Source organism: Equus quagga, chromosome 11 (genome assembly GCF_021613505.1).
Source record: "Equus quagga isolate Etosha38 chromosome 11, UCLA_HA_Equagga_1.0, whole genome shotgun sequence".
NCBI classification, from domain to species: Eukaryota; Metazoa; Chordata; class Mammalia; order Perissodactyla; family Equidae; genus Equus; species Equus quagga.
The window spans coordinates 97,156,795-97,179,412 of record NC_060277.1 but is presented as its reverse complement, the minus strand read 5'-3'; the positions used below and the strand labels follow the sequence as shown (position 1 = coordinate 97,179,412).

General features: G+C 58.0%; 1 protein-coding gene across 4 annotated transcripts in view; it reads left to right on the top strand.

Moving 5' to 3' along the window:
- HDAC5 (histone deacetylase 5) overlaps nucleotides 1–22,618 on the top strand; it is a 35,095-nt gene that overhangs the window by 7,312 nt on the left and 5,165 nt on the right. The window contains exons 3-15 of one of the 4 annotated variants that reach the window (XM_046675924.1): nucleotides 5,808–5,879; nucleotides 16,331–16,590; nucleotides 16,676–16,820; nucleotides 16,924–17,038; nucleotides 17,327–17,457; nucleotides 17,589–17,735; nucleotides 17,825–17,937; nucleotides 18,239–18,370; nucleotides 18,597–18,819; nucleotides 20,012–20,223; nucleotides 20,499–20,792; nucleotides 21,500–21,665; nucleotides 22,425–22,558. In XM_046675924.1, coding sequence (XP_046531880.1) covers nucleotides 5,808–5,879; nucleotides 16,331–16,590; nucleotides 16,676–16,820; nucleotides 16,924–17,038; nucleotides 17,327–17,457; nucleotides 17,589–17,735; nucleotides 17,825–17,937; nucleotides 18,239–18,370; nucleotides 18,597–18,819; nucleotides 20,012–20,223; nucleotides 20,499–20,792; nucleotides 21,500–21,665; nucleotides 22,425–22,558 — 2,144 coding nt within the window. Of the gene's footprint in view, nucleotides 1–5,370; nucleotides 5,880–16,330; nucleotides 16,591–16,675; nucleotides 16,821–16,923; nucleotides 17,039–17,326; nucleotides 17,458–17,588; nucleotides 17,736–17,824; nucleotides 17,938–18,238; nucleotides 18,371–18,596; nucleotides 18,820–20,011; nucleotides 20,224–20,498; nucleotides 20,793–21,499; nucleotides 21,666–22,424; nucleotides 22,559–22,618 lie in introns of those variants that run through there. The other 3 variants (XM_046675923.1, XM_046675922.1, XM_046675925.1) reach the window with 3 other exon arrangements.

Here is a 22,618-nt window from a genome sequence, read left to right as displayed (position 1 = left end):
TGCCAGCCGGAGGAGGCTGGGCTCCTGGGGCTCCCCAAGGCAGCTTTGCCTGGTGACCCCCCCCGCAGGGTTTGCGGTTCCCCCTCAGATCCTCCCGCCTCTGCCTTGCCTTCATTCGACCTGTAGGGGCCGTGCCAGGTGTTAGACATGGAGAGGTCTGTGTGACTCTTGTGCTAGAGCGTGGGCTGTCAAGCCCTGATGTCCTGCTTCCTCCTCTGAGGCTGGGCTGGCGAAGGGAGAGGAGAGGGCTGGTGGGTTCTCATTGGTCCCTTGCCCACCTCAGCTGGCTGCTGCCCCTAGGAAGGTCAGTTGTGTCCGGCAGTAGTGCCAGTTGTTCCTTTCCTCTGAGCTACTGTGCTCACCTGCCCAGGAGCCACCTCCAGTCACAGTGGACCTGGAGTCTAACCCTTAGCCAAGGCAACAGAAAGAAGCTGCCCAGAGGCATCGCTTGGTGGCTTGGGAAGAACATTTCTTACCTTGGGGATTTCATTCCCTTAGAGTGAAAGGCTAAAATAATCAGCCTTGGATAGATGGAATACTGGGTTGCCTTTCCAGATGCTGGTGGTCCAGGTTCCCCTTGCAGCCACTTCTGCCAGGGCTGGCAGGAGTTTGGTGGTAGCTAGAAGCGTCCACCAGTGCAGGAGGAAGGCGGTCTAGGAGCCACTGCTGAGCCTGGCCAGGAGGGGCCTCCTGAGTGGGGCCTATAGAGTTGGCCTCGCCTCCTTGCTGGCTTTCCAGCTCCCCCCAGCAGGGGGAGATGCTGTCTTCTTGTGTTCAGGAAGGAGGGAGTAGGGTAGGGGGCCAGAGACTGGGAACCTCATTTTAGGACTGTGGAGAGGCCTCAGAGCTGGGATCATTGCTTGGGATGGCCCCCTCAGGCCCTTCCTGCCAAGTTTTCTTGGGGCTCCAGGACTGGCTCTCCCACTTGTGAAGTTACAGCTGCTCTGGGCCAGGGAGAGACTAGCCTCCACATGGCTCTCTCTTTTTGAGGGGACCAGCATCTGCTATTCTCACATCTCAGGGTGGCATCTGGACTGGGACTGTGGGTGTCCTGCGCCAGGCAGAAGCCTGGAAACCATGTGCGTTTGGACTCCACAAAAGTAAAATGAAATCACAAATTGTAGCTAGAGCACACAGGTGTCCACTTTCCCCATGGACACCCCTCAGAGAGCCTTAGGAAGGGCATGGGACCAGGGGTGGGGAGATAGAGGTGGGAATGAGAAGAACAGTTAGTTCCCAGGATCTGAGTGCCCTGGCCCCTGAGCACCTCCTACCCCTTCACACATCCCCGACAACTCTCCTCTTTCCTTAGGACACAGAACAGCAGGCCTGGGTGAGGCACAGAGAGTTTTCCGCTGTCCCCTGGTTCCCCTCCATTTCTCTCAGTGCAGGGACTTTCCTATTTGGCGGGTTCTTGTTGAGTATCCCCACATGCCCGACCCTGAGCTTAGCCTGTGGGGAAGCAGAAGAAAAGCTAGAAGATGGTCCTGTCCTCATTGCAAACGAGTTAGTAAGAGAGTGTCCTGGGCGAGGGGCGGCAGACCGAGATTCGCAGCAGTTTACTTCTGGGACTCGCCCCTCCTCCCCGGGGAGTGGGAGCTGATCGACTTACCTCTGGGCTGGGCTGAAGGCCAGCATTTGACCTGATTTGCCTCTTGCAATCTTGGGAGTACAGGCAGAGGCCACTGATGGCGCTTCCTGCTTCCCTGAGGAGGCCACTCCCTGGTGTCTGCTTTTCTTCAGGAAAAAGGGGGCTTGAGGAGTGAGGTTTTCTTTATTTTTCTGGAACTGATCATTTCTGCTCCCCTCAGTGAGACTGAAGGACTGACAGAATCTGCCTCCTGCCTGGGCTCTGCTGGCCAGGTCAGAGGAGCTGCCTGGCTCCTGGGACAGAAGCCTGCTCTGATCCCTGCCCCGTCTTCTGTGCCATTGCCCAGAGGTTGGGACAAGAGTGAGGCCCACCATGTGAGCCAATCTAGTTGGAGACAGGGCCCCAGGAGGAGGCGGCCGGGTTCCATGGCCCCAGCGTGGGAGGGAAACAAGCTTCATGACAACACCTGCCTGCCCAGCACCTCCCAGCATGCTCTACACTTTCTCTCCTTCCCTTTCCCAGGAGAGAGGGCGGGCAGCTGCCCCTTCCTTTCTGGGTGACCAGAGAAACTGGGGCATGTGTGTGGGGTGGGACTGGGAACCTCGGCATCCTGACTCCCAGCCCTGGGCTCTGGCTCTGTCTCTAAGCCCCCGGGGAAGGCGGGCAGCCAGCCCTGAGGAGGAGAAAGTGGGTCAGTGCCGGCGTGGGGCGGGGGTCTGGGAAGTGGATTCCTGGCGTCCCTTCTCTACTTAGATGCCCCCTGGCACACCTCTGTGTTCACTATAGATTGGGATCTGCTCCACCCTCCTCTTCCCTGCTCTATCATTCCAAAGGGACTGAAGGCTTAGAATGGGACGGTCAGAGGAGGCAGGGTCAACCTCGAGGGGATGTGGAAGATGCCAAAGGAGATGTTGACATTTTTCCTGGACTTGGCTTCAAATGAGAGGGTTCAGCTAGCACCTAGCATGGGACCTGGCACATGGCAGCGCATGGGTCATGCTGATGGGCTCCAGCATGACTGGGCTCAAAGGGCACAAGAGAACCAGAGGGCAGGTGGACCCCAGGGCAGCTGGCGCTCCACACTCCATCCAGGGTGCTCCTGGGCCAGCTCTTTTTACTGTACACAAAGCAGACCATGCTTTCTTCTTTTCCGTCAGGGCGCCCCCAGCCTTTTGGGGCCAAGACATGGGAGCCTGCAAGAGCTCAAGGAGCCAGCATTGGGTTCTCCTCCTCTGAGTTTAGAGGGTTAGGATTCCTGAGCCCAGCCTTTGAGGGAGGGAACAAGGTCATTGTAGTCTGGAGGAGTTGGTGCTGGCTCCAAAGGAGCCTCACATACCCCATGCTTGGTAGGTGCTCTGTAAGGCTTTTGGGATGACACTTGGGAGAGCTGGATGGGTGGAGACGGAGAAGAGAAATGAACCATGAGGAGAGGGGCTATAAAGCAGGAAAGATTGAGGTTAGACATTAGAAGACCTTATTGCATCACTTGAATCTCAGAAGGAAAAAAAGACACTTTTTTTCCCCACCCCAAACCTCCTTTCTTATTCCCCTGGAGGATTCTGGGAACTGCACTGTGGGTTGTCTGTCTGTGTCTGACATTTCGCTTCCCACTTCATGTCCCAACTTCATGAAATCATAACAGTGCTGAAAACTGCCCCGAGCCCCTGTCTCTGCACCCCTGGGTGCGCAGCTCCTGAGTGCCCCTATCTTCCCTAAGCAAGGAGTTCTCTTTCCTTAGGTTTCTGGCTGCTCCAGGTTCTGGGAGCCCTGCTTTTGAGTCATTGTAGCTGATGACTTCCTTTCCTCCAGAGTAGGGCTCCCCTACAGTACTCTCCTGTGCCTGGGGCAGGTAGGGAGAGCCAGGACAGGGCTAGCCAGCCCTTCTGGTTGCTCCCAGCGTGGGTGGGTGGAGTCCTGGGCTGGGAGGGGTTCTGCCCCTGGCTTTCTCGGCTCCCTTGAGTCTACTGCCCATCACCCCACTGAGGGGACCTGGCCTTCCCTTCCTCTTGAGAGAGAGCCTGGTTGGCCAGGTTGAGGTTAGGGCCGGGGGGTGGGGGGGGCGGCGTGGAGAACCAGGTCCCCAGATCTGCCCTGAAGTGTCCGCTAACACCGTACCCCTGTGGGGAGCACTGCTCTGACACTGTTTTTGTAGAGTCTGCTGGCTGAGAAGCTGAGGCTCCAGATCTTTGCTTAGGTTCTGTTTCCCCCCACTCCCCCAATAGACATCTTGTCAGCCAGTCTAGGGCCTGGGAAAGCCTCCTCTGCCACCTCCCCTGTCCGTGTGCTCCCCTCACCTGAGGGCAGGAGGCCCCTTTTCTGTCCCTGGCTGGCAGAAGCCCCAGCTGGGAAGATGGGCTCCAGGAGGCACAGCCACTGTGTCCTTGGTTGGCCAGCTCCTCCTGGGCTCCCAACAGGAGGGTGAGGTCATCCAGTCCAGGGAGAGGACAGGTGTCCCTGGCTCCATGCCTGGAGTTGGGGGCAAGGAGGGGCCAGGAGGGGACTCCAAAATAGCAATTGTGACATCAGGAAGCAGGAGGGGGACATAGACCCAGGAATAACCAGGCTATTAAAAGGCTCCAGTGAGGTCAGGGGGCCAAGCAGGCTCTCTGGACCAGTGGGAGGCACAACCTGAGGAGAAGGGATGGGCCAGCAGTGGGCAGGATGGGCAGGCGTCACAGATCCTCATGATGCACTAGTCTGAGGTCCCAGCAGGGCCCCAGGAACAGGGGCTGCTCTGCCAGGCCTGGGACTGGTGGGAAAGAGCTGGATGCTGGCAGCCTCTTGACTCTTCTTAGAAGGGCTCCAACCTCAAGTCTGTTCCTACCTGGGTATTAGGGGTCATCGTACCTGTTAGCGGAAACCCTGGGGCAGCTTCATATACTCCCTTGTGCAAGATGCAGTGAGTTGTGGTGGTTAGAGCTCAGACTTGAGCCCCAGACATCCCAGCCCTACCATTTAAGCAGCTATATGACCTAGCATGAGTGACTTCATCTCTCTGTGCCTCAGTTTCCCCATCTGCACCTATCTCCTGAGATCAATGTGCAGAATAAATGAGGTGATATATGTGCTGCTTTTAGCGTTGCACCTGGCCCATTGCCAGGGAAGCGCTACCTGTGTTCTGAGGATGGGCAAGTGCTCCCTGGTCCCCTTTCCCTGGGTCGGGGGGGGGGGGGGGCCTGTCTGGAAGGAGTCTCCCTGGCCCTGGAAGGAAGCCGAGCAGCCTGTGGACGCAACACGTCTAATGGGTAGGAGGGAGCTGTCAATCAGCTGCTGCTCTGGAGTCTCCCTGCTGGATGAGGGGCTGGGGAGGCACCTTCCAGGCTTCTGGCTGTTAGAAGGACTCCAGGGAGGATGCAAGGTTAGGCCAGGTGGCCCTGTCTGCTACCCTTTCTCAGACCCTTTCAGTTCCTTTACCTGCTTTGGATGGCAAGAGGGAAGATAGAGGATGGAATCTGGCTTTTTGGTCTCCAGCCCCTCGCCTGCCAGGAGCAGCGCCAGAGGTGCTCCGAGATGCATGGGTACTCCGCAGTCCTTCCCCAGCCCAGCCTCTGGCCACCCGGCTCTGTGGCCTTGGCCCTGAGTGCAGGCCCTCCCCTGTTCCCATCCCCCTGCCTGGCGCTTCCTCCTGGGGTAGAACGCGCCTCCCCCACCATGGGGCCTCCGCCAGGCCTGGGCTCCTGGCAGCCAGCCGGCGGCTCCCTGAGCATGCTCCACCTATTTATAGACAGGGCCCTCCCCCAACTGCTATTTCAGTCTTCTGCCAGCTGCCGGCGGCTCATTCGGGAAGGAGGAGCAGGGAGCCGGGCCCAGAGCTGTCACCCAGGGCTGGGAGGGAACACAGAGAGCCCGCCTTGCCTGCTGAGCTCCCCTTCCTGTCCTCTGAGTGCTGAGCCATACCCCAGCTCCAGAGAGCTGGGGAAAGCCTGGTAGTCGAATGCCCCTCTAGAACAGAGCTGGGCCTGTAGGTCTGGGGCCTCCCAGCTCCTCCTGCCGCTAGGAGCGCCCAGGCCGGATGAGGCACCTCCCCACAGCGTGGGTCCCAGCAGCAGTGGCCTGAGGGAGCCCCTGAACAGGGAGGGCTCCGCCCCACCACCTTCCCTTTGGCTGACTCCCGCCTCAGGCGGCCCCCTCCCTGGCATGCTGCTGGTACCCAAAGCTCAGGGGCTCGTGGAGATGCTGCAGACCATCTATGAGACAGAATCCTGTTTCTCAGCAGATGGGATGTCAGGCCGGGAACCGTCCTTGGAAATCCTGCCTCGGACCCCTCTACACGGTATCCCTGTGGCAGGTAAGTACCTCCGTGTCCCCACCTGCCCTCTGCCATTGGGCATCTTTGTCCCTGAGGCTGGGCATCTGGCTCTGAGCCTCGCCCAGATGGGGTCTTGCTTAGATCTTTCTAGAGGGCTTTCTTCAGAATATGGATGGTTGGGGAGCCATCCTCACTGAGTGGGCTTCCCTGCCCTCTCTGGCCGAGAACCTGCCCTCCTGCCATGCCCTCCAGCTGTGCTGCATCCCTTCGAGTCTCTTTGGCCTCCAGCAGGGTCAGCATCAGCTGCTGGGGGCTGTGGATTACTAGAAGATCCTGGCCCAGTTGGCACGGTGGTCAGAGGGGAGGAAGTGGGTCAGTGACCTGCCTCCAGTCTGCCTGCTCCCCAGGTCTGGGCAGAGGAAGAAGCCATAGCTGGAGCGTCCATAAGAATAAACGCTACCCCGGTTCCTCTGGCTGGGTTCTTGGGGACAGAGGGTTGAGTGCAGTGATTTCTGCAAGTCCTCAGTCAGGAGTCCCCTGGGAATCAGATACCTGGGGAGCAGGCTTGATGCACTTGTGGTCAAGTTAGGCAGAGGCTGGCAGCTGGGATGTGGGGGGCCTTGGCTGCCTTAGTTCCTAGCTCCCCCATCTCTCTCCTTCCCCCAGGCCTTGGATTTCTCCCATCTCATGAGGATGAAGAGGTGTTACTCTGGCTAATATGGGCTTGAGGAACCCCTAGCCCTGCTGCCTTTTCAGCAGGGATGTTTTTGGCTCTTGATTGGGGGCGGGGGTCCCCCAGAGCTTGGCCACTCCCTCCCAGGAACCTGTTGGCAGCATCAGGCCTTTCTGGCACAGCCTCCTAACCAGGCCGGCACCACAAGATGCTTCCTCTTGGGAGGGGCCTGCTGGACCCATGCCGGCTTGGCCCCTCCTGGCAGTGGCTTGGCACTCGGGTGTGGGCGTCTGTGTGTATATGTAAAGGGAGTCTTTGCCTCTGGTTATGTGGGTGTGGGTCCCAACCTTTGAATTGGAAGGTGGGAGCTGTGTGCCTACGCAGGTACCTGTGATTTGGCTCTGAGCTGTCCAGGGATAAGGTTGCAGCTGGACTGGATGTGTCAGAGGATGAATGTTTTGGGAAGATTTGGAAAACCCTTGGAACAAGGCCTGCCATCTGTCTGGGCAGGGATGCCCATGCAGTCTCTTAGGGGAGGGCCATAACCCTGGGGGCCAGCCCTCCAGGGTACCCATGCAGGCCCCTGGGATGGGGGCATAACCCTGGGGGCAGCTGTGTAGGGTGCTCATGCAGGCCCCTGGGAGGAGGTAGACACACAGAGGGCTGGTCTACCCCTGGTCTAGTTGAGCCTGCAGCTCTAGCTAAAGACCCTGCTGCTGACACCTACCCCAGAGCCCCTAGGGGTCAAGGTGGTCTCTTGGAAAGCAAAGAACTAACTGTGCAGAGCATCTGCTTGGGAGCAGCTCTACCCATTTGGCAGATGCCGTATCAGTTCACCCATGCCGCCCTGTCCCCACTGTCGCTTGCCTCCCAGCAAGGCTGGTGGTTGGCCTCCTCAGCTTATTCTCTCACCTTCTGTCAAGTTAGACTCCAGAAATCTTGCAAGCCAGAACCCCCCACCCCCATCCCTTCCCTAAGGCTGCCTGTCCCTGCATAGACCCCCCCCCAGCCCGTCCGTCTCTCCAGATCCCTGTTGTCCCCCCCCATGCACACTGCCTAGTCTTTTGAGAGGTGGCGTGGTCCATGCTGGCAGGAGGGAGGCGTGAGTCACCTCAGCGGCTCGGGGAGAGGGCTAAGAATGTTCCCCCTGCGCAGCTCTGATGCTGTGTCTCTGACGCGGCTGGGGACAGATATAGGCCTGGAGCTCGGCTGCCTTGTTTTTTTTTGGACTCTGGAATGTAAATAGATGTTTCAAATAGAAACACTTTAACCTTTGGGTTAAAAAAAAATCCACCCCAGATAAACATGGCCATGAGGGCCCAGGCAGCCTGGTGTTCCCCCTCCCCCCCCCCCCCCCGCCTCCTCTCCCATCTCTTGATCAGTCTCCAGACAGGATGCAAAAGTCCATGGCTGAAAAAGCAGATGTCCAGGGACGCTTCTTGGGCAGTGTGTGTCGCCAGGCCTCCCCAGCACGAGGGGTTGGGGAAAAGGTGGCTTTCCAGGGTGGGGGTCTACCCTGGACTCTTGGCTTACTCCAGCAGCAAGTCTTGGGAACCCTATTTTAGGGGCATCCTTTGCTGTCTGCTGTTCCCCAGCGCTTAGCACAGTGCCTGGCACATGGATGAATGAATATTGCTTGAGGGGGCTGGCGTCCAGGGCTGATGGCAGGGTTCCTGGGCGCTATTCTGGGGTTTGGCCCTCTGGGTGACTGGAGACAGCTATGGTGAGTTGCCCCAGCGGGGAGCCAGGGCCTTGGCAGGCAGAGCCCCTGAGGGATGCGGGGCACTCTCTGCTGTTGCTGCGTGAGGAGGGGGACAAATCGCACCTTCCACTCGTGCGATCAGAGGTCTTCCTTGACCAACGGGGTCTCTGCCTAGCTCCATCGAAACAGCCCAGTGTACAGTGGCTACTTCCCTCACCCAGGCCTGCTACTGGCCTGGGGAGCCTGGGAGCTTGAAGTCTGGTGAGGGATTCCCAAGGATGTGGAGCTGGCGGATCCCCTGCCTCCCTTCTGTGGGCCCTGGATTCCGCTTTGGCCTGGACTGGGCGGAGCTGATGCTTGGGCAATGTGCAGGATCTTAAGAGCAGGCACGGAGGAGGAGTCTCCCTTCCCAAGTGAGGCAGGGTGTGATCCTGCTTGTGCCAGGAAGGGACGCTGTGGATGCTGGGAAGTGCCATGGGGCTCAGGTTTGGTATTGGGGTTTCCCCTGGATATTCCTACTCATGTTCTTCAGACCATTCCGAGCTTGGCTGTGTCTGTGGGTGTGTAGGTCTTGGGGTGTGGGGAAGGAAGGAAGGGCGAGACTCGTGTAGGAAGGGAATGAAGATTATAATGTACTAAGTGACAGGGGTAGCAGGTGCTTTCCTAACCTTGTCTCTTTTAGGAAGGTATTAATAGCTATGTTTTACAATTGAGAAGGATCAGAGAGGTTAAGGAACTTGCCCAAGGTCACAGAGTGTGTGACAGCTGGAATTCGGATTAGGTCTCTGTGTTGGGCCACCACTATCCTCCACAAAAGCTCCTTTGTGCAAATTTTTAAAAGGTGGCCCTTCTTCCGGGTGGATACAACCTCATGCCAGAGTTCATGGCTTAGCAATTGGATCGTGGGCTAGATTTCAGCCCCCAACTTGCCCCTTCACTTGGGTGCCCTTGTGCAGTATAACCTTGTGCAGTATAACAACCTGCATAACCTTATGTGGTGGGCCTGTCTTGGTGCTTCCAAAGTTTGTGCTCCTAAAGAATAGAGACCTGAGGTTTCTGAGAGGAGGCTTTGTTTTCTATAAATGCTAGGGACCATTTGGTCAGCTATTTGCCTCCTTGCAGGGATTTTGGCCCAAGGGGAGAAGAGGCTCAGGAACAAATTTGAACACCCCATCCCATTCAGCCTTCCCTGCCCCCTTTCCCTCCTACCTCATCCCCTCCTCTTGTTTCTGAGACCCTCAGCTGTCCCTTCTCTGCTGCACAGCTGCCAGACAGGAAATCAGATTAACTGTGTCCACACACACACAGCTGTAACAGCTGTCAGGTTGGCAGCAAAATGAGTGCAGCCAGTCCGGGGACACTGTGAGAAAGTAGTTTGCAAACTTTCAGTTGCATCAGAATTATCAAAGGAGTGTATTAAAATGCAGAATACCAGGCCTTCCCCGTTCAGATTCTGTAGGGCATCCCAGGAACCAGCATTTTAAACACATCTCAGCTGATTCTGATGTGAGTAGACACAGACCATGCTTGGAGTAAGGGCTGTATGGACAGGAGTCATGGGGACAGGGGTCATGGGGCCCAGCAGCCTGCCAGTGGTTGTCACCAGCATCCCTGGAAGGCCTTGGTGGGCTTTGGGACTCCTGGGAGAAGGGCCTCCTGCAGAGGGAGGGAGGCTGTCGCCCCAGGCAGAGTCAAATCCAGCTCCCAGCAGCCTGGAAGTCTGGAGAAGGGAGGATGTTTTGAGACGCTGGGGAGCAGGTGCCCAAACCAGCTGGGGCAGGGGATTATGGCAAGTGGCCAGGTGGGCAGGTGGGCAGGGTGCCCTGCTGGATGCTCAGGGCTGGGTTGTGCTGGGGGAATGGAGGCACAGCCCCTGCCCTGGGGCCCCTGCAGGCCACCCCAGGTGCAGAGTGAACAGTCCCAGCAACAGCTGCAGACTCTGAGTGGTTAGTGTGCCTTTTAATCGCCTCTAGCTTGGTGCCCAAGTGTTTCCTGGAAATGGCTGGGCTGAAGTGTCTGCTGCTTCTCCAGATAGCAGCCCAAGATCAACGACTAGCTCCGTCTTCACCAGGGGGAGACGCTTCGTGCCTTCCATCAGGGCTCTGCCTCCTCTGAGCACAAGGTCCCTCAGAGGCATGATCTGCCCCAAGCTTCTGGGGGTTCCATTCACTCAGCCCCCTTCTCCCCTGTGCTCCTGGGCTCTGGTGTTTGGGGGCCAACCAGGTGCCCTGTCTAGATTCCTGGATCTTTAATGTTTAATAGAGAGTTTGGCTCCTCGCTCCACCTCTTGTTAAATTCAGGAGCAGCCTTTGAGGGTTCTCCTGTTTTTCAGTGGGAGGCAGAGAAAGAGCCAGAAGGCCTGGGGTTAAGCCCTGGCTCCTCCGCCTCCTTTCCAGGTGACATTGGATAAGTCTCTTCCATTTCTGGCCTCACTGTCCTCCTCTGTCAACTGGGGAACTGCATTGCTGATCTGCAGGTCCTTCCTGCACTGATGTCCTGAGTCTCTGAAGTCAGTTTCGCATTGCTTCTGCCTTGGGAGAAGAGAGGCTTAGGGTCTCCTGAGTCCTGGCCCCAGGAGGATGTGGAATAGTATCGGGGAGAGGGGTGTTGCCTGCAGTGGGCACAGTGCAGTTAGATACCAGGGAAGACTTTCTGACTGCTTGGAGCTGGGGCCCCAAGAGCAGGGACCAAAACTCATGTTCTTCTGAGCTAATGCTTGTGAGGGACAGGAGGGATTCCACCGCTGTGGGCTGAGCCATGGAGGACAGAGTGGCCCTTGGTGGAGGCAGCGAGGCAGGAGAGACAGCCTGCAAGTGCTGTGGTTGGGAAGGGGCTGTTCCCAGAGCTTCTTCCTCCAGCATTGGGATCCTGCCGCTGGCCACTCCAGCTGGTGTTGTGTGGGGCTCACGGGAAGGGCTTTGATTGGGACAGGACCACAGAGCGACCTTGGGACAATCTGAAATGAAAGAGCTAAGGCTTCCCTCTGGCAGAGGTCTGAGCCTGCCTTCCTTAGAATTCGGGCGGTCTGTGAACCTGGCTCCACGTAATTCTAAGTATTTTGTTTCATGCACTTTAGAAGTGGTCCATAGGCTTCACTAGACTGCCAAAGGGGTCCAGGACACACAAAATGTCAGGAGCCATTAATAATAACCTTGACTAGCACCTCCTGAGACCGTCCTAGGCCCTGTGCCAAGCTCCTCTGCACGTGTGCTCTCTCCTGAGCCTGACAGCTCTGGGAGGCAGGTGCCATTCTTGCTCCCATTTCACAAATGCCCGCAGGAGCACGGGGAGGTGATCGGTGCCTTGTCCTATGAAGTGGCAAGCTGACTTGAACTCTGGGATTCTCTTATGCCGGAGTCTTTGCTCTTAACCATGACGTGATGTGTGTTGCTTGTGTTACGTGAGGAGTTGTGAAAATTGCTAGGTGAGAGTCATCCCCAGCTTGCACATGTGGAAATACTGTCTGAATTGCGGTGGAACCTGTTGAGCCTAAATTGGCTTCACTAGTCACGTAAGAGCACAGAAATAGATCATGGGAAACCGTCCTCGGTGGGGAGGGGTCATCGGCGTCATAGGGAGGAGTGTGAAATGCTGTTCCCTGCCCCCTTCCAAATTCTCTCAAGGCCAAGAAAGGGACAAGAGCCTTTTCCCATTCTCCAGAGGGATAGAATGAGGTCATTAGATTTTAAGGATGCTGCTGATTCCCCAGCCTGGCAAGGGGGGTCCTGAGGGCGTGGGTGCTGGTGGAAGGTGCTGCCCTTTAGGGTGGGCTGCCAGCCCTTTGCTCTCCAGAGGGCAGTTATCCAGGGCTGGCTCACACTGAGGGCCTGGGATGCCCCAAATTGGAGCCAGGCTGCACAGGTCCGTGTTCAGAGGGAGCCTGCCTGAGCTGGGAGTCAGGACAGCTGGGTTCGAGTCGCTGCTATTTACTTGGTGGGGTCTTCTGCACTGTAGCCTCTCAAAGGGGCTTGGTCTCCTCGTCTGTGTAATGAGGGGGCTGAAACAGATGGTCTCCAGGCCCCTTTACTCTCTCCATGGTAGCTCCTCAGCCCCAGGGCTTCTGCAGAGGCCTCGTTTTGTCCTGTGTAGACATTCCAAACAGCTTAAGGCACCCCTCCCTCATACTCTACCTACCCTGGACCCCTCCTCCTCCCCTGGCCTTCAGTGGCTGGTGGCTCTTGGGAGAACGGTCTTTTTAGAGCCAAATGTTTAGCTTCTTAGGTCTGGAGGTGGGTCCACCCCTGTGCTGCCCCCTCCATCCAGAGCTTCTCCAGGGGGAACGAAAAGTAGCATTTCCCTGCTCCCAGGGTGTGCCTCCCAGGGATTCCGGAGTTGGTGACTCCTCCAAGAGAGGGCTTGGAGCTGGGGCCTGGCTTGTGGTGTGTTGAGAGCAGGAGGTCTTGCTCCTGGGCAGTTAGATCTGTTTTTTATTTTGAACCTCTGTTCCCCAAAGTGCTACTAGAACCTACTCCTTGTGTCCCAGAGCCCCTTGTCTGCTTGGGGGCAGTTTCCCTTTGCCTGGACACTCTTTTTTAGTCTAGGGCTATGCTGGCAGTTGTCCCAGAGTGCCCCGTCAGCACCTGCATATATCCCAAGGAGCCAGGCTGTCCCTGGTTCTGCTGTCCAGAGAATCTGCTGTGGGAGCCCCCAGTGGGCTGACGGGGTTCCTGGAGATGGGGGAGGCCCAGTGATGGGAAGGAAGTGTCGCTAAGGTGTTGCCACTGCCCAGTTGTGCCCATGAGCTGGGCAGGGTGGCCCCTTGGAGCCAGAGCCTCATAAGTGTGAGGCCACTCTGATGGCTAGAAATACGTAGCCCTGCCCACCCAGCTACCTGGGCAGGGGCTTCTCCATGGAGGCAGTGTCCCTCAGTCCTGCAGAAGGCCAGAGAACAGGATGGTGTTGCCATTTGTTCCCAAGGCCACCACTCCCAGGAGGAAGGGTCCGAGTCCCCGGGGAGGAGTGGAGTATGGGGCAGGTAGCCCTGGACCCTTCCGTCTTCCCTCTGCAGGAGATTGCTGTGTTGGCTCTCCGGCTTCCTCTCTGTTCCCTACAGCTCTCTGTGAGAAGGAGGCATGGGGTTGGGGAGGACCCAGGGCCTCGCCCTCCCACATGAGCCCTCCCCTGGCCTTTCAGGGGGCTCTTTGCTAGCCAGAGCTCCCAGCCCGTCTTTTAGGGAACACTGTCTCTCTGCCCGCTCTCTTCGCTTTCCTCCACCTTTCTCGGTCCACCAGGAGGCGGTCAGGAGTTTCCTCCTATCATGGCACACCCATTTCCCCTTCCAGGTGCTTGGTTCTGATGGCACTGCCACCTGCTCTGCTTGTGCCAAGCTAGCAGAGGGCACAGATCCACGAGGGGGTGCAAGGCCAGCCAGGCTCTAGGTTTTGTGCCGAGCAGACTACATTCAGGGGGCTCTGTGCCTCCCCCTATCCTTTCCCTGACTCCAGCTGCCCAGCCGTGGCCTCTTCCATCTTGGATGGAGCCATGTTACTACCTGGCAGACTCCTGGCATGTCACATCCTGTCCAGGCCCCACAGGGCCTGCAGATTAATATTCTCCAGTCGCTCGTGCTTCCTGCTTGCATGGGAACAAGGCTGTGTGGCACAGCCTGCTGGCTGCACTGCCCTGCCACTTGCATACCAATGGGACTATGGCTCCCGCTGCGGTGTAGGCCCTAGTGTCTCTGCTGCAGTGGTGGCTGTGCGGGAGCCCTGGTGGGAGATTCCCCTTGCCTGAGCCTGTGCCCTCTCTGCAGGGCTCCTGCAAGGGAAGCCAGCATGGTTGGCGGCAGTTCCAGCCTGAGCGGGGTTATCTGCTGGGAGCCAGGAGTGCTTGGACCCCTGCCCTTCCCTGGGCGGGCATGCTGGCATCCGGCTCCCGCAGCCCCAGCACAGTCGGGAGCAGCAGGTTGAAGCCCGTCCACCTCTTGGCTGAGCGATCAGAGTGCCACAGGCCAAGCCAGCCTTGCCTAGGAACAGATAAATCTCCAGCCAGCTTGGGGCCTTGCTGAGCATTTCCAGGGCCAGGCAGACCTGAGGCTGGCTGCTGGCTCCTTGCTGCCACCCTGCTTTGTACCCGGGACAGGCCGGCCACCTCTAGAAAGGCCCTTTGCAGTTTCTAGGGGCCCTTCCCCCTGGTGTTAGGGCAGGACATAGGTTGGGAGGGAGAGTGAGTGAGAGTGTGTGTGTGTGTGTGTGTGTAACTCCACCCTCCTGGCCACATCTGGCCACTCCTGCAGATGTGGCTCTGGCCTTGTGGCCACAGAGTCGTCAGTGTGGCTGGCGGGCAAACCACAGAGGAATGTGCCTAGCAGTGCTGGGGGGAGAAGGAGCTGGTAGGGATCAAGAGAGACATTCTACCCAGGCGTTACCTTCCATCCCCACCTCCAGTGGGTCCCAGAGGCCTTATTCAGGCATGAGGGTAGCATTGCCTTAGTCTTCAGCAGGTCTTGCCCCTGCCTTGGTGACATTCATTCAGTGCAGGCTCCCTGGAAAGATCCAGGCCCATAGACTGCACAGGTTGTGGGAGCCTCTCTTAGCTCAGCCCTTAGCCCCTCTCCCAGCGCCCTCTCTACTCCCAATGAGGGATGGCAGTGGGGGCCTAGGCAAGAGGCCTGCTCACAAGTGCAGGAGACGCTGGCCGCCAGCAGGATGGTGGGGTCCTTCCTTCTCCAGGCCTGGGCTGGAGTGGGCCACAAGAAAGTCTTCCCAGCTCCCTGTGGCCTTCCTGGGCTGGAGTGAGGAAAGTGAGGGCTTTCTTTGGAGAAAGAAATGGAAAAGAAATAAGACGGGTTGGCCCTGCCTCTCTCACTTCCTCCTTCCCAGGCAGTGGGTAGCCTGTCTTCCCCTTCCTGCTGGCTTCAGGAGGCTTTGTGGCATGTGGGCTGGGCTTGGGGCTCCCTGCTGATGTGGTGTTTGCCTGGTTGCCCTGGCAACCGCGGGGCAGTGGTGGGGAGTGACAGTCAGTGACCAGAGGACAGTGTACAGAGCTCAAGAGGTCGAGACTCAGCCCTCCCACAAAGCTGTTGGAACCTTTTGCCACTCCCTGTGGCCCACTGTCCACATGGTGGCCTGGACCCAAGGTCTTGGGACCCAGCAGGCCCCTCGGCCCCTTTCCCCTTGCCAGTGTGTTCTCCCTGGGACTGGAGTCCTGAGATCTCTGCCTCAGCTCCAGCCCCTCCTGCCATTACCCTTCTTCCTGTCTGATTCCTTTTCCTTTCCTGTCTCCTCCTCCCACCTCCTCCCTGCGCTTGCCCGCCCATTCTCTCCTTCCCCCCTCCCCCCAGCACAGCTGCTGTTTGGCTCACTCTATATATAGCGGCATTTTCAGGGTAATTACAATAAAACTGTTGAAAGGAGATAATCCAGCAAAGGAAACGAGTCTGACTCCCAGCCCCCTTCTGTCCCTGCTTTGGTGCAGCCCTGCACCCCCTTTCCCTGAGGCATTCTGTTCCCACCCCACCCAATTCCCATAACCTCTCCCTCCCTCCCCCGTCTGCCCCAGCTGGTGTGGGGCAGAGGAAAGGGAAGAGGGTAGGGATGTCCAGAGGGTCCCCACAGGCCTGGGTTTCCTGAGGGCCCTGGCTGCCAATCCCATCCATTCTAGAACCAACCTCTGTGCCTCAGTTTCTCTTCTAGTACAGGCTTCTTGGTGGGGAGTGTGTGGTGTTGAGAGTGGAGGAGGTGGCACAGGAAGGACAGTGGTTAAAAGCATAGGATTTGGATTCATATCCTGGTCCATCAAGGACCTGGCTGGATGTCTTTTGTCGTGTTACTTAAACCTTTGTAAACCTGTTTCCTCACCAGTAAAGTAATTCACATAAAATGCCTGGTGGTGTTAACTGTCAGTGACGGTATTATGTGTCAAGCACTCATAATCTTCCAGGTACCCTGCTTCAGTCTTGTTTATATAATCTTACTGAAGTTCATGGCTTCGACCTCCTTTAATTAAGGCGGAAGGCTGTATCCACGGAGCTGAGGGATTTGACTTCCCTCTCTCAATTCTCTTTGGGTCTAGTAGTCCTGCCTAGTAGCTTTCTGGGTCCCAGGCATGACTGCCAGGGTCTCGTGGGGTCTTGGATGGGGCCCACTGACCCCTTCTCATCTCTTCTCCCCGCAGTGGAGGTGAAGCCGGTGCTGCCAGGAGCCATGCCCAGCTCCATGGGGGGCGGGGGTGGAGGCAGCCCCAGCCCTGTGGAGCTGCGGGGTGCTCTGGCAGGCCCTGTGGACCCCGCGTTGCGGGAGCAGCAACTGCAGCAGGAGCTCCTGGTGCTCAAGCAGCAGCAGCAGCTGCAGAAGCAGCTCCTGTTCGCTGAGTTCCAGAAACAGCACGACCACCTGACACGGCAGCATGAGGTCCAGCTGCAGAAGCACCTCAAGGTGAGTGAGGGGGGTACGGGGGGCTCCCCAGACCCCCACCCCTGGACCTCTCTCACCCTGCCTCCCTCCCTCTGTGCCTCTGCAGCAGCAGCAGGAGATGTTGGCAGCCAAGAGGCAGCAGGAGCTGGAGCAGCAGCGGCAGCGGGAACAGCAACGGCAGGAGGAGCTGGAGAAGCAGCGGCTGGAGCAGCAGCTGCTCGTCCTGCGAAACAAGGAGAAGAGCAAAGAGAGTAAGGCCGGGGGCCTCCTGGGGCCAGCTGGGACTCCTGCCCCTGCCCCCAGCTGTGGGGTCCTGGCCCCAAGCACCCAGGTCAGCTGTGCCCTGTCCTGCAGGTGCCATCGCCAGCACTGAGGTGAAGCTGAGGCTCCAGGAATTCCTCCTGTCGAAGTCAAAGGAACCCACGCCAGGCGGCCTCAACCATTCCCTCCCACAGCATCCCAAATGCTGGTAATGGCCCTTGGCAGGCATGGATCGCAGAGGCGCTCTGCTTGGGGCTGCCTGGCTACAAGCTGGCAAGGGGCTCCCTTGATCATATATGATGCTATATACAGGCCCTGCAGTCTCTCCTGGGAGACGAGACTCCCAGCCCTGGTTTCTCTCCTGGCTTCCCTCCCCAGAAGCCACTTCCTATTCCTATATGCAGTAGATAGTTCATACATGTAGATTGCTAAGTGGCAGGTCCAGCTGGCTGGGTGATAACCTGGATCTCTTTCCATCCTACCCTCCACCCCCCAGGGGAGCCCACCATGCTTCTTTGGACCAGAGTTCCCCTCCCCAGAGCGGTCCCCCTGGGACGCCTCCCTCCTACAAACTGCCTTTGCTTGGGCCCTACGACAGCCGTGATGACTTCCCCCTCCGCAAAACAGGTGTGTGAGTGTGCAACCTGGCCTCCTAGGAAGTGGCTCCTCGGAAGTAGAGGTGGGAATGTAGAGGGGCTGGGTTGCAGGTGTGTGCCATTTGTGTGGGTGTATCCAAGCCCCGGCTACCTTCTCCCCAGCCTCTGAACCCAACTTGAAAGTGCGTTCGAGACTAAAGCAGAAGGTGGCCGAGCGGAGAAGCAGTCCCCTCCTGCGTCGCAAAGATGGGACTGTCATTAGCACCTTTAAGAAGAGAGCTGTGGAGATCACAGGGGCTGGGCCTGGAGGTAAGGCTCCCCTCCTGTTCCTGTTCTGAGGGCCTCGGAGTTGGGGGGTGGCTCCAAGCAGGCCCAGGTGACAGCCATTTCTCCCATAGTGTCGTCCGTGTGTAACAGCGCGCCAGGTTCTGGCCCCAGCTCTCCCAACAGCTCCCACAGCACCATCGCTGAGAATGGCTTTACTGGCTCAGTCCCCAACATCTCCACTGAGGTACAGGCCTGCTGAGGGCTGGGCGGGCGGGTCAGAGCTGCTCCCTTTCCCTTGGATAGCTCCTTCTGGTCTGGCTTGCTGAGAGTGCCCAGCAGGGACTTCTCTGCCTGTGTGGACAGGCTGAAGGGACCTGTTGCCCTGAAGTGGGATTTGTCCCATGGGCCTCTGAAAGGCTCTGATCTCTCAGTTTCCCGCAGGTGGGACTTGGTTAGGGGAGTGGGGCACCATAGAGCCTTCGGCCTCGGCCCCGGGTGGCCTCCCATTGCCTCTCTCATGCCTGTCTCTCCCGACTACTCCCCAGATGCTCCCCCAGCACCGGGCCCTCCCTCTGGACAGCTCCCCCAACCAGTTCAGCCTCTACACGTCTCCCTCTCTGCCCAACATCTCCCTAGGGCTGCAGGCCACGGTCACTGTCACCAACTCACACATCACTGTGAGTATGAGGCACATACCCCGTCATTCCTCTGGTGTTGAGGTCTTTGGTCCTGGATGTCCTCAGCTGGGGCCTTTGTCCTCCCAGGGCCCTAAGGGAGATCAGATGGCTCTGCCCAGAGCTAGGGGGTGGGCAGAGGGCAGATGAGGGATGCTAGTCCAAAGTTGGCAAGCCTGGGAGCAGTATAAGCCCCTCCCTCATCTCCGTTTCCCCTCCCCACCCCCAGGCCTCCCCGAAGCTGTCATCGCAGCAGGAGGCCGAGAGGCAGGCCCTTCAGTCCCTGCGGCAGGGTGGCGCATTGACGGGCAAGTTCATGAGCACATCCTCCATCCCTGGCTGCCTGCTGGGCGTGGCACTAGAGGGCGACACGAGCCCCCATGGGCATGCCTCCCTGCTGCAGCATGTGCTGCTGCTGGAGCAGGCCCGGCAGCAGAGTACCCTCATTGCTGGTGAGTGGACAAGTGGCTGTGCAAGGGAGGGGGTGTCAGGGCCCCCTTCTGGGGGCTCAAGGCAGAGCCAACCATCAGGGAGAAGTAGCCAGGGATACCTTCCTGCCTTGTCATAGCTCCCCTCAATGGCTTCATTGATGTCTTCTACATTCTACAGACGTTGTTGAGTACCTGCAGCCTGCCAGGCGCTGTTCTCGACAACGTCTGCAGCCGTGATGGAGCTCACGTTCCCGAGCAGCGCCGTCCGCTAGAAATGTAACACAAGCCGCATGTGTAATTTAAGGTTTTCTAGAGCCACATTGAAAAATGTAAAGAGAAACAGGTGAAATTAATTTTAATAACATTTAACTCATTATATCTAGAACATTATCATTGCAACATATAATCAATATAAAGAATCATCAGTGAGATGTTTTACTCTGTTTCACGCTGTCTTTGAAATCCAGTGTGTATTTCGTACTTCAAGCACATCTCAGTTTAGACAGGCCATGTTTCAAGCACTCAGTAGTCACGTGTGGCTGGCAGTTATGGCTTTGGACAGCACAGCTTTGGACACTCAGCCCTTAAGTAGCTGGTGGCATTAGAAGAGGTTCTGCTTACAAGCCACGTGATCCCGGCCCCTAGGCTTCCCAGCCTGGTGGGTCCATGTCCACGATCAGAGGTCTTGTTGCAGTTGGGGAGAACTAGTCATTGTTCACTCACAGACAGCCTGAGACTATACAGTCATGCATCACTTAACGACAGGGACATGCTGTGAGCAATGCATCGTTAGGTGATTTTGTCGTCGTGTGGACATCATAGACTGTCCTTACACAAACCTAGATGGTACAGCCTACTACACACCTAGGCTATCTGGTACTAATTTTATGGGAACACTGTCATGTATGTGGTCTGTCATTGACCAAAACATCATTATGTGGTGCTTGACTATATGTGCAATCATAAACGAATCAGAGGGAGAGAATGGTGAATCCAGGAAGGCTTGCTGGAGGCAGTGGCTCTGAGCTGTGAAACGGTTCAGTTGTGGGGAGGAGGAAGAATGAGGGGCAGGTTTGGGTGCAGGATGCTCCAGGCCCCTCCATGGTTTTCCTGAGTGTGTAGGTGGTGGTGTTCTAGGAGGGGAGAGTCTCGGTGGGATAGGGGTGCCTTGTGCCCCAACAATGATGGTTACTCCCTTCTCCTCACCCCACAGTGCCACTTCACGGGCAGTCCCCGCTGGTGACAGGTGAACGCGTGGCCACCAGCATGCGGACAGTGGGCAAGCTCCCGCGGCACCGGCCCTTGAGCCGCACTCAGTCCTCGCCGCTACCCCAGAGTCCCCAGGCCCTGCAGCAGCTGGTCATGCAGCAGCAGCACCAGCAGTTCCTGGAGAAGCAGAAGCAGCAGCAGCTGCAGCTGGGCAAGGTGAGCTGGGAGAAGCGAGTGTCCAGGGCTGTGCCGGGGGCAGGGTGCAGGAGGGCACCAGGCTGGCAGAGGGGAGTGGGGGCTGATACCTTAGGCCACTCTCTGGGCTGCATTTGATGGGAAGAGCCACCTTACCTTTTTCTAATTCACATAGAAGCTCTGGGTGGGCTGGGCGGCTGCCAGGGAGAGGAGAGGGAAGGATAAGACCTTCCGGGCCTCAGGCTGCACAGCTGCTCCCCTTCCCAGCTCATGTGCCCCCTCCGCTGTGCTTCCAGATCCTCACTAAGACTGGGGAGCTGCCACGGCAGCCCACCACCCACCCTGAGGAGACAGAAGAGGAGCTGACGGAGCAGCAGGAGGCCTTGCTGGGGGAGGGAGCCTTGACCATACCCCGAGAAGGGTCCACGGAGAGTGAGAGCACGCAGGAAGACCTGGAGGAGGAAGAGGAGGAGGAGGAAGATGAGGAGGAGGAGGAGGAGGAGGACTGCATCCAGGTCAAGGATGAGGAGGGCGAGAGTGGCGCTGAGGAGGGGCCCGACTTGGAGGAGTCCAGTGCTGGTTACAAAAAGGTGCCCCCTCCACCCCATCCCCTGATCACCACCCCTCTGTCCCCCTGCTCCTTTGCACGCTTGCCTTCCCTCTCCCTAGTCTACGGTTTCCAGGCTGTGCAGGAGCAGCTTTTCTGAAGAGAGCAGAAGGGGAGGAGGATAGAGACAAGGGGCTGTGGAAGGGAGGGAGCTGTCTGTGCCCCAGTCTGCCAGTCCCTCCCTGCATCTGTGACTGCCCCCGCCTGTCTGCTTGTGTGTGTGTGTGTGTGTGTGTGTGCGCGCGCGCGCGCGCCCGCCTGTGTGTATCTGCGTTTCTGCCTGCGTAGGGCTGGTTGTGCGTCGGTCTCTGCGTGCTTGTGCGCGTGTGTACACACCCGCCCCCACTGTTACTACAGTCTGCCCTGCACCTAGCACACACTCCATTCATTGCGGACATAACGGAGCCCTCAGGGCCTGACTCATCCCGCCCCCTCCCACGCCCCCATCCCTCCCAGCCTCTTACCTCAATGCTACTCTGGCATGACTCATCACGTCCCCCCATCCCTCCCTATCTCCTCAGAGAGGGAGACGGTAAAGGCTAGAGTGTCTCCTGTCCCTGGAGGGAGGAGGTGGGGAAGGAGGAGGTTTGGAAGAGTAGGGCTGGATTGGGGCCTCCCTGGAGGCCCCAGGGCACCCCTCCTCACTTCTCTCTCACGCTAAGCCTCAGCACCCACTCTCCTCCTTCCCAGGTGTTCTCAGATGTCCAGCAGCTGCAGCCGCTGCAGGTGTACCAGGCACCCCTCAGCCTGGCCACTGTGCCCCACCAGGCCCTGGGCCGCACCCAGTCCTCACCTGCTGCCCCTGGGGGCATGAAGAGCCCCCCAGACCAGCCCACCAAGCACCTCTTCACCACAGGTGAGCCCCACTACCGCCGGCTGTCTGTCCACCATGTGCCAGGGGCCTGTGCATGACATCCAGCCTTGTGGGCATTGTGAAGAGCTGTAGCCCCTACCCTGAAGCGACTGCTAGGGCCCCTCAAAGCTCCACGAAGGGAGAGAAAACAGGCCTTTGTTCTCTCCCTGTGTACCACAGCCACCGTTGGTAGTGGTGGCAGCCTCTACCCCACTGAGAGGGTGGTGAGTGCCCTGTCCCTACCCACTGGGACAGCATCTTTTTCAGAGCCCCCACCCACCACCGCTGAGAGAGCCACCTGATTCTGTGCCATCACCGGACAAGTCCTGGAGCACTGAGTGGAGCGAGCCCACTGTCCCACTTGGGTCCTGCCCTTCTAGCTTCCCCTCCTTCTCCCCGTGAGGTCAATAATGAGGCCTAAGTCCATTCCAGAAAGCTCTTCGGTGTGAAGCTGCCCCATGAGAGCTCTGAGGGGGCACAGATGCCTGAGGATGGTCCCATCTCACCAGTGGGATGTAGGGGGAACAGCACATAGGGGCGGTGACGGGAGGTGGGGAAGGAGGAGGTGTGGTGAGAGGGGAACAGTGTGGGGGCATGGTGGGCAGAGATCAAAACTGTCGAGGGCAGCCTGGCTGAGGCCTGAGGAGTAGGGAGGCATCTGACAGGCAGTAAAGGAGGAAAGGCATGTCAGGAGAAGAGAAGAGGGGCAGACTATGACAAGGCCCAGAGCAGTGCTGGCTGACAGGTGTGTCTCTGGCCCAGGTGTGGTCTACGATACCTTCATGCTCAAGCACCAGTGCATGTGTGGGAACACACATGTGCACCCTGAGCACGCCGGCCGGATTCAGAGCATCTGGTCCAGGCTGCAGGAGACAGGCCTGCTTAGCAAGTGCGAGGTAAGGGGAGCCCTTCCTTCCTCCAGCCCCCAACTCCAACCCAGCCAAAGCCTTTGCATC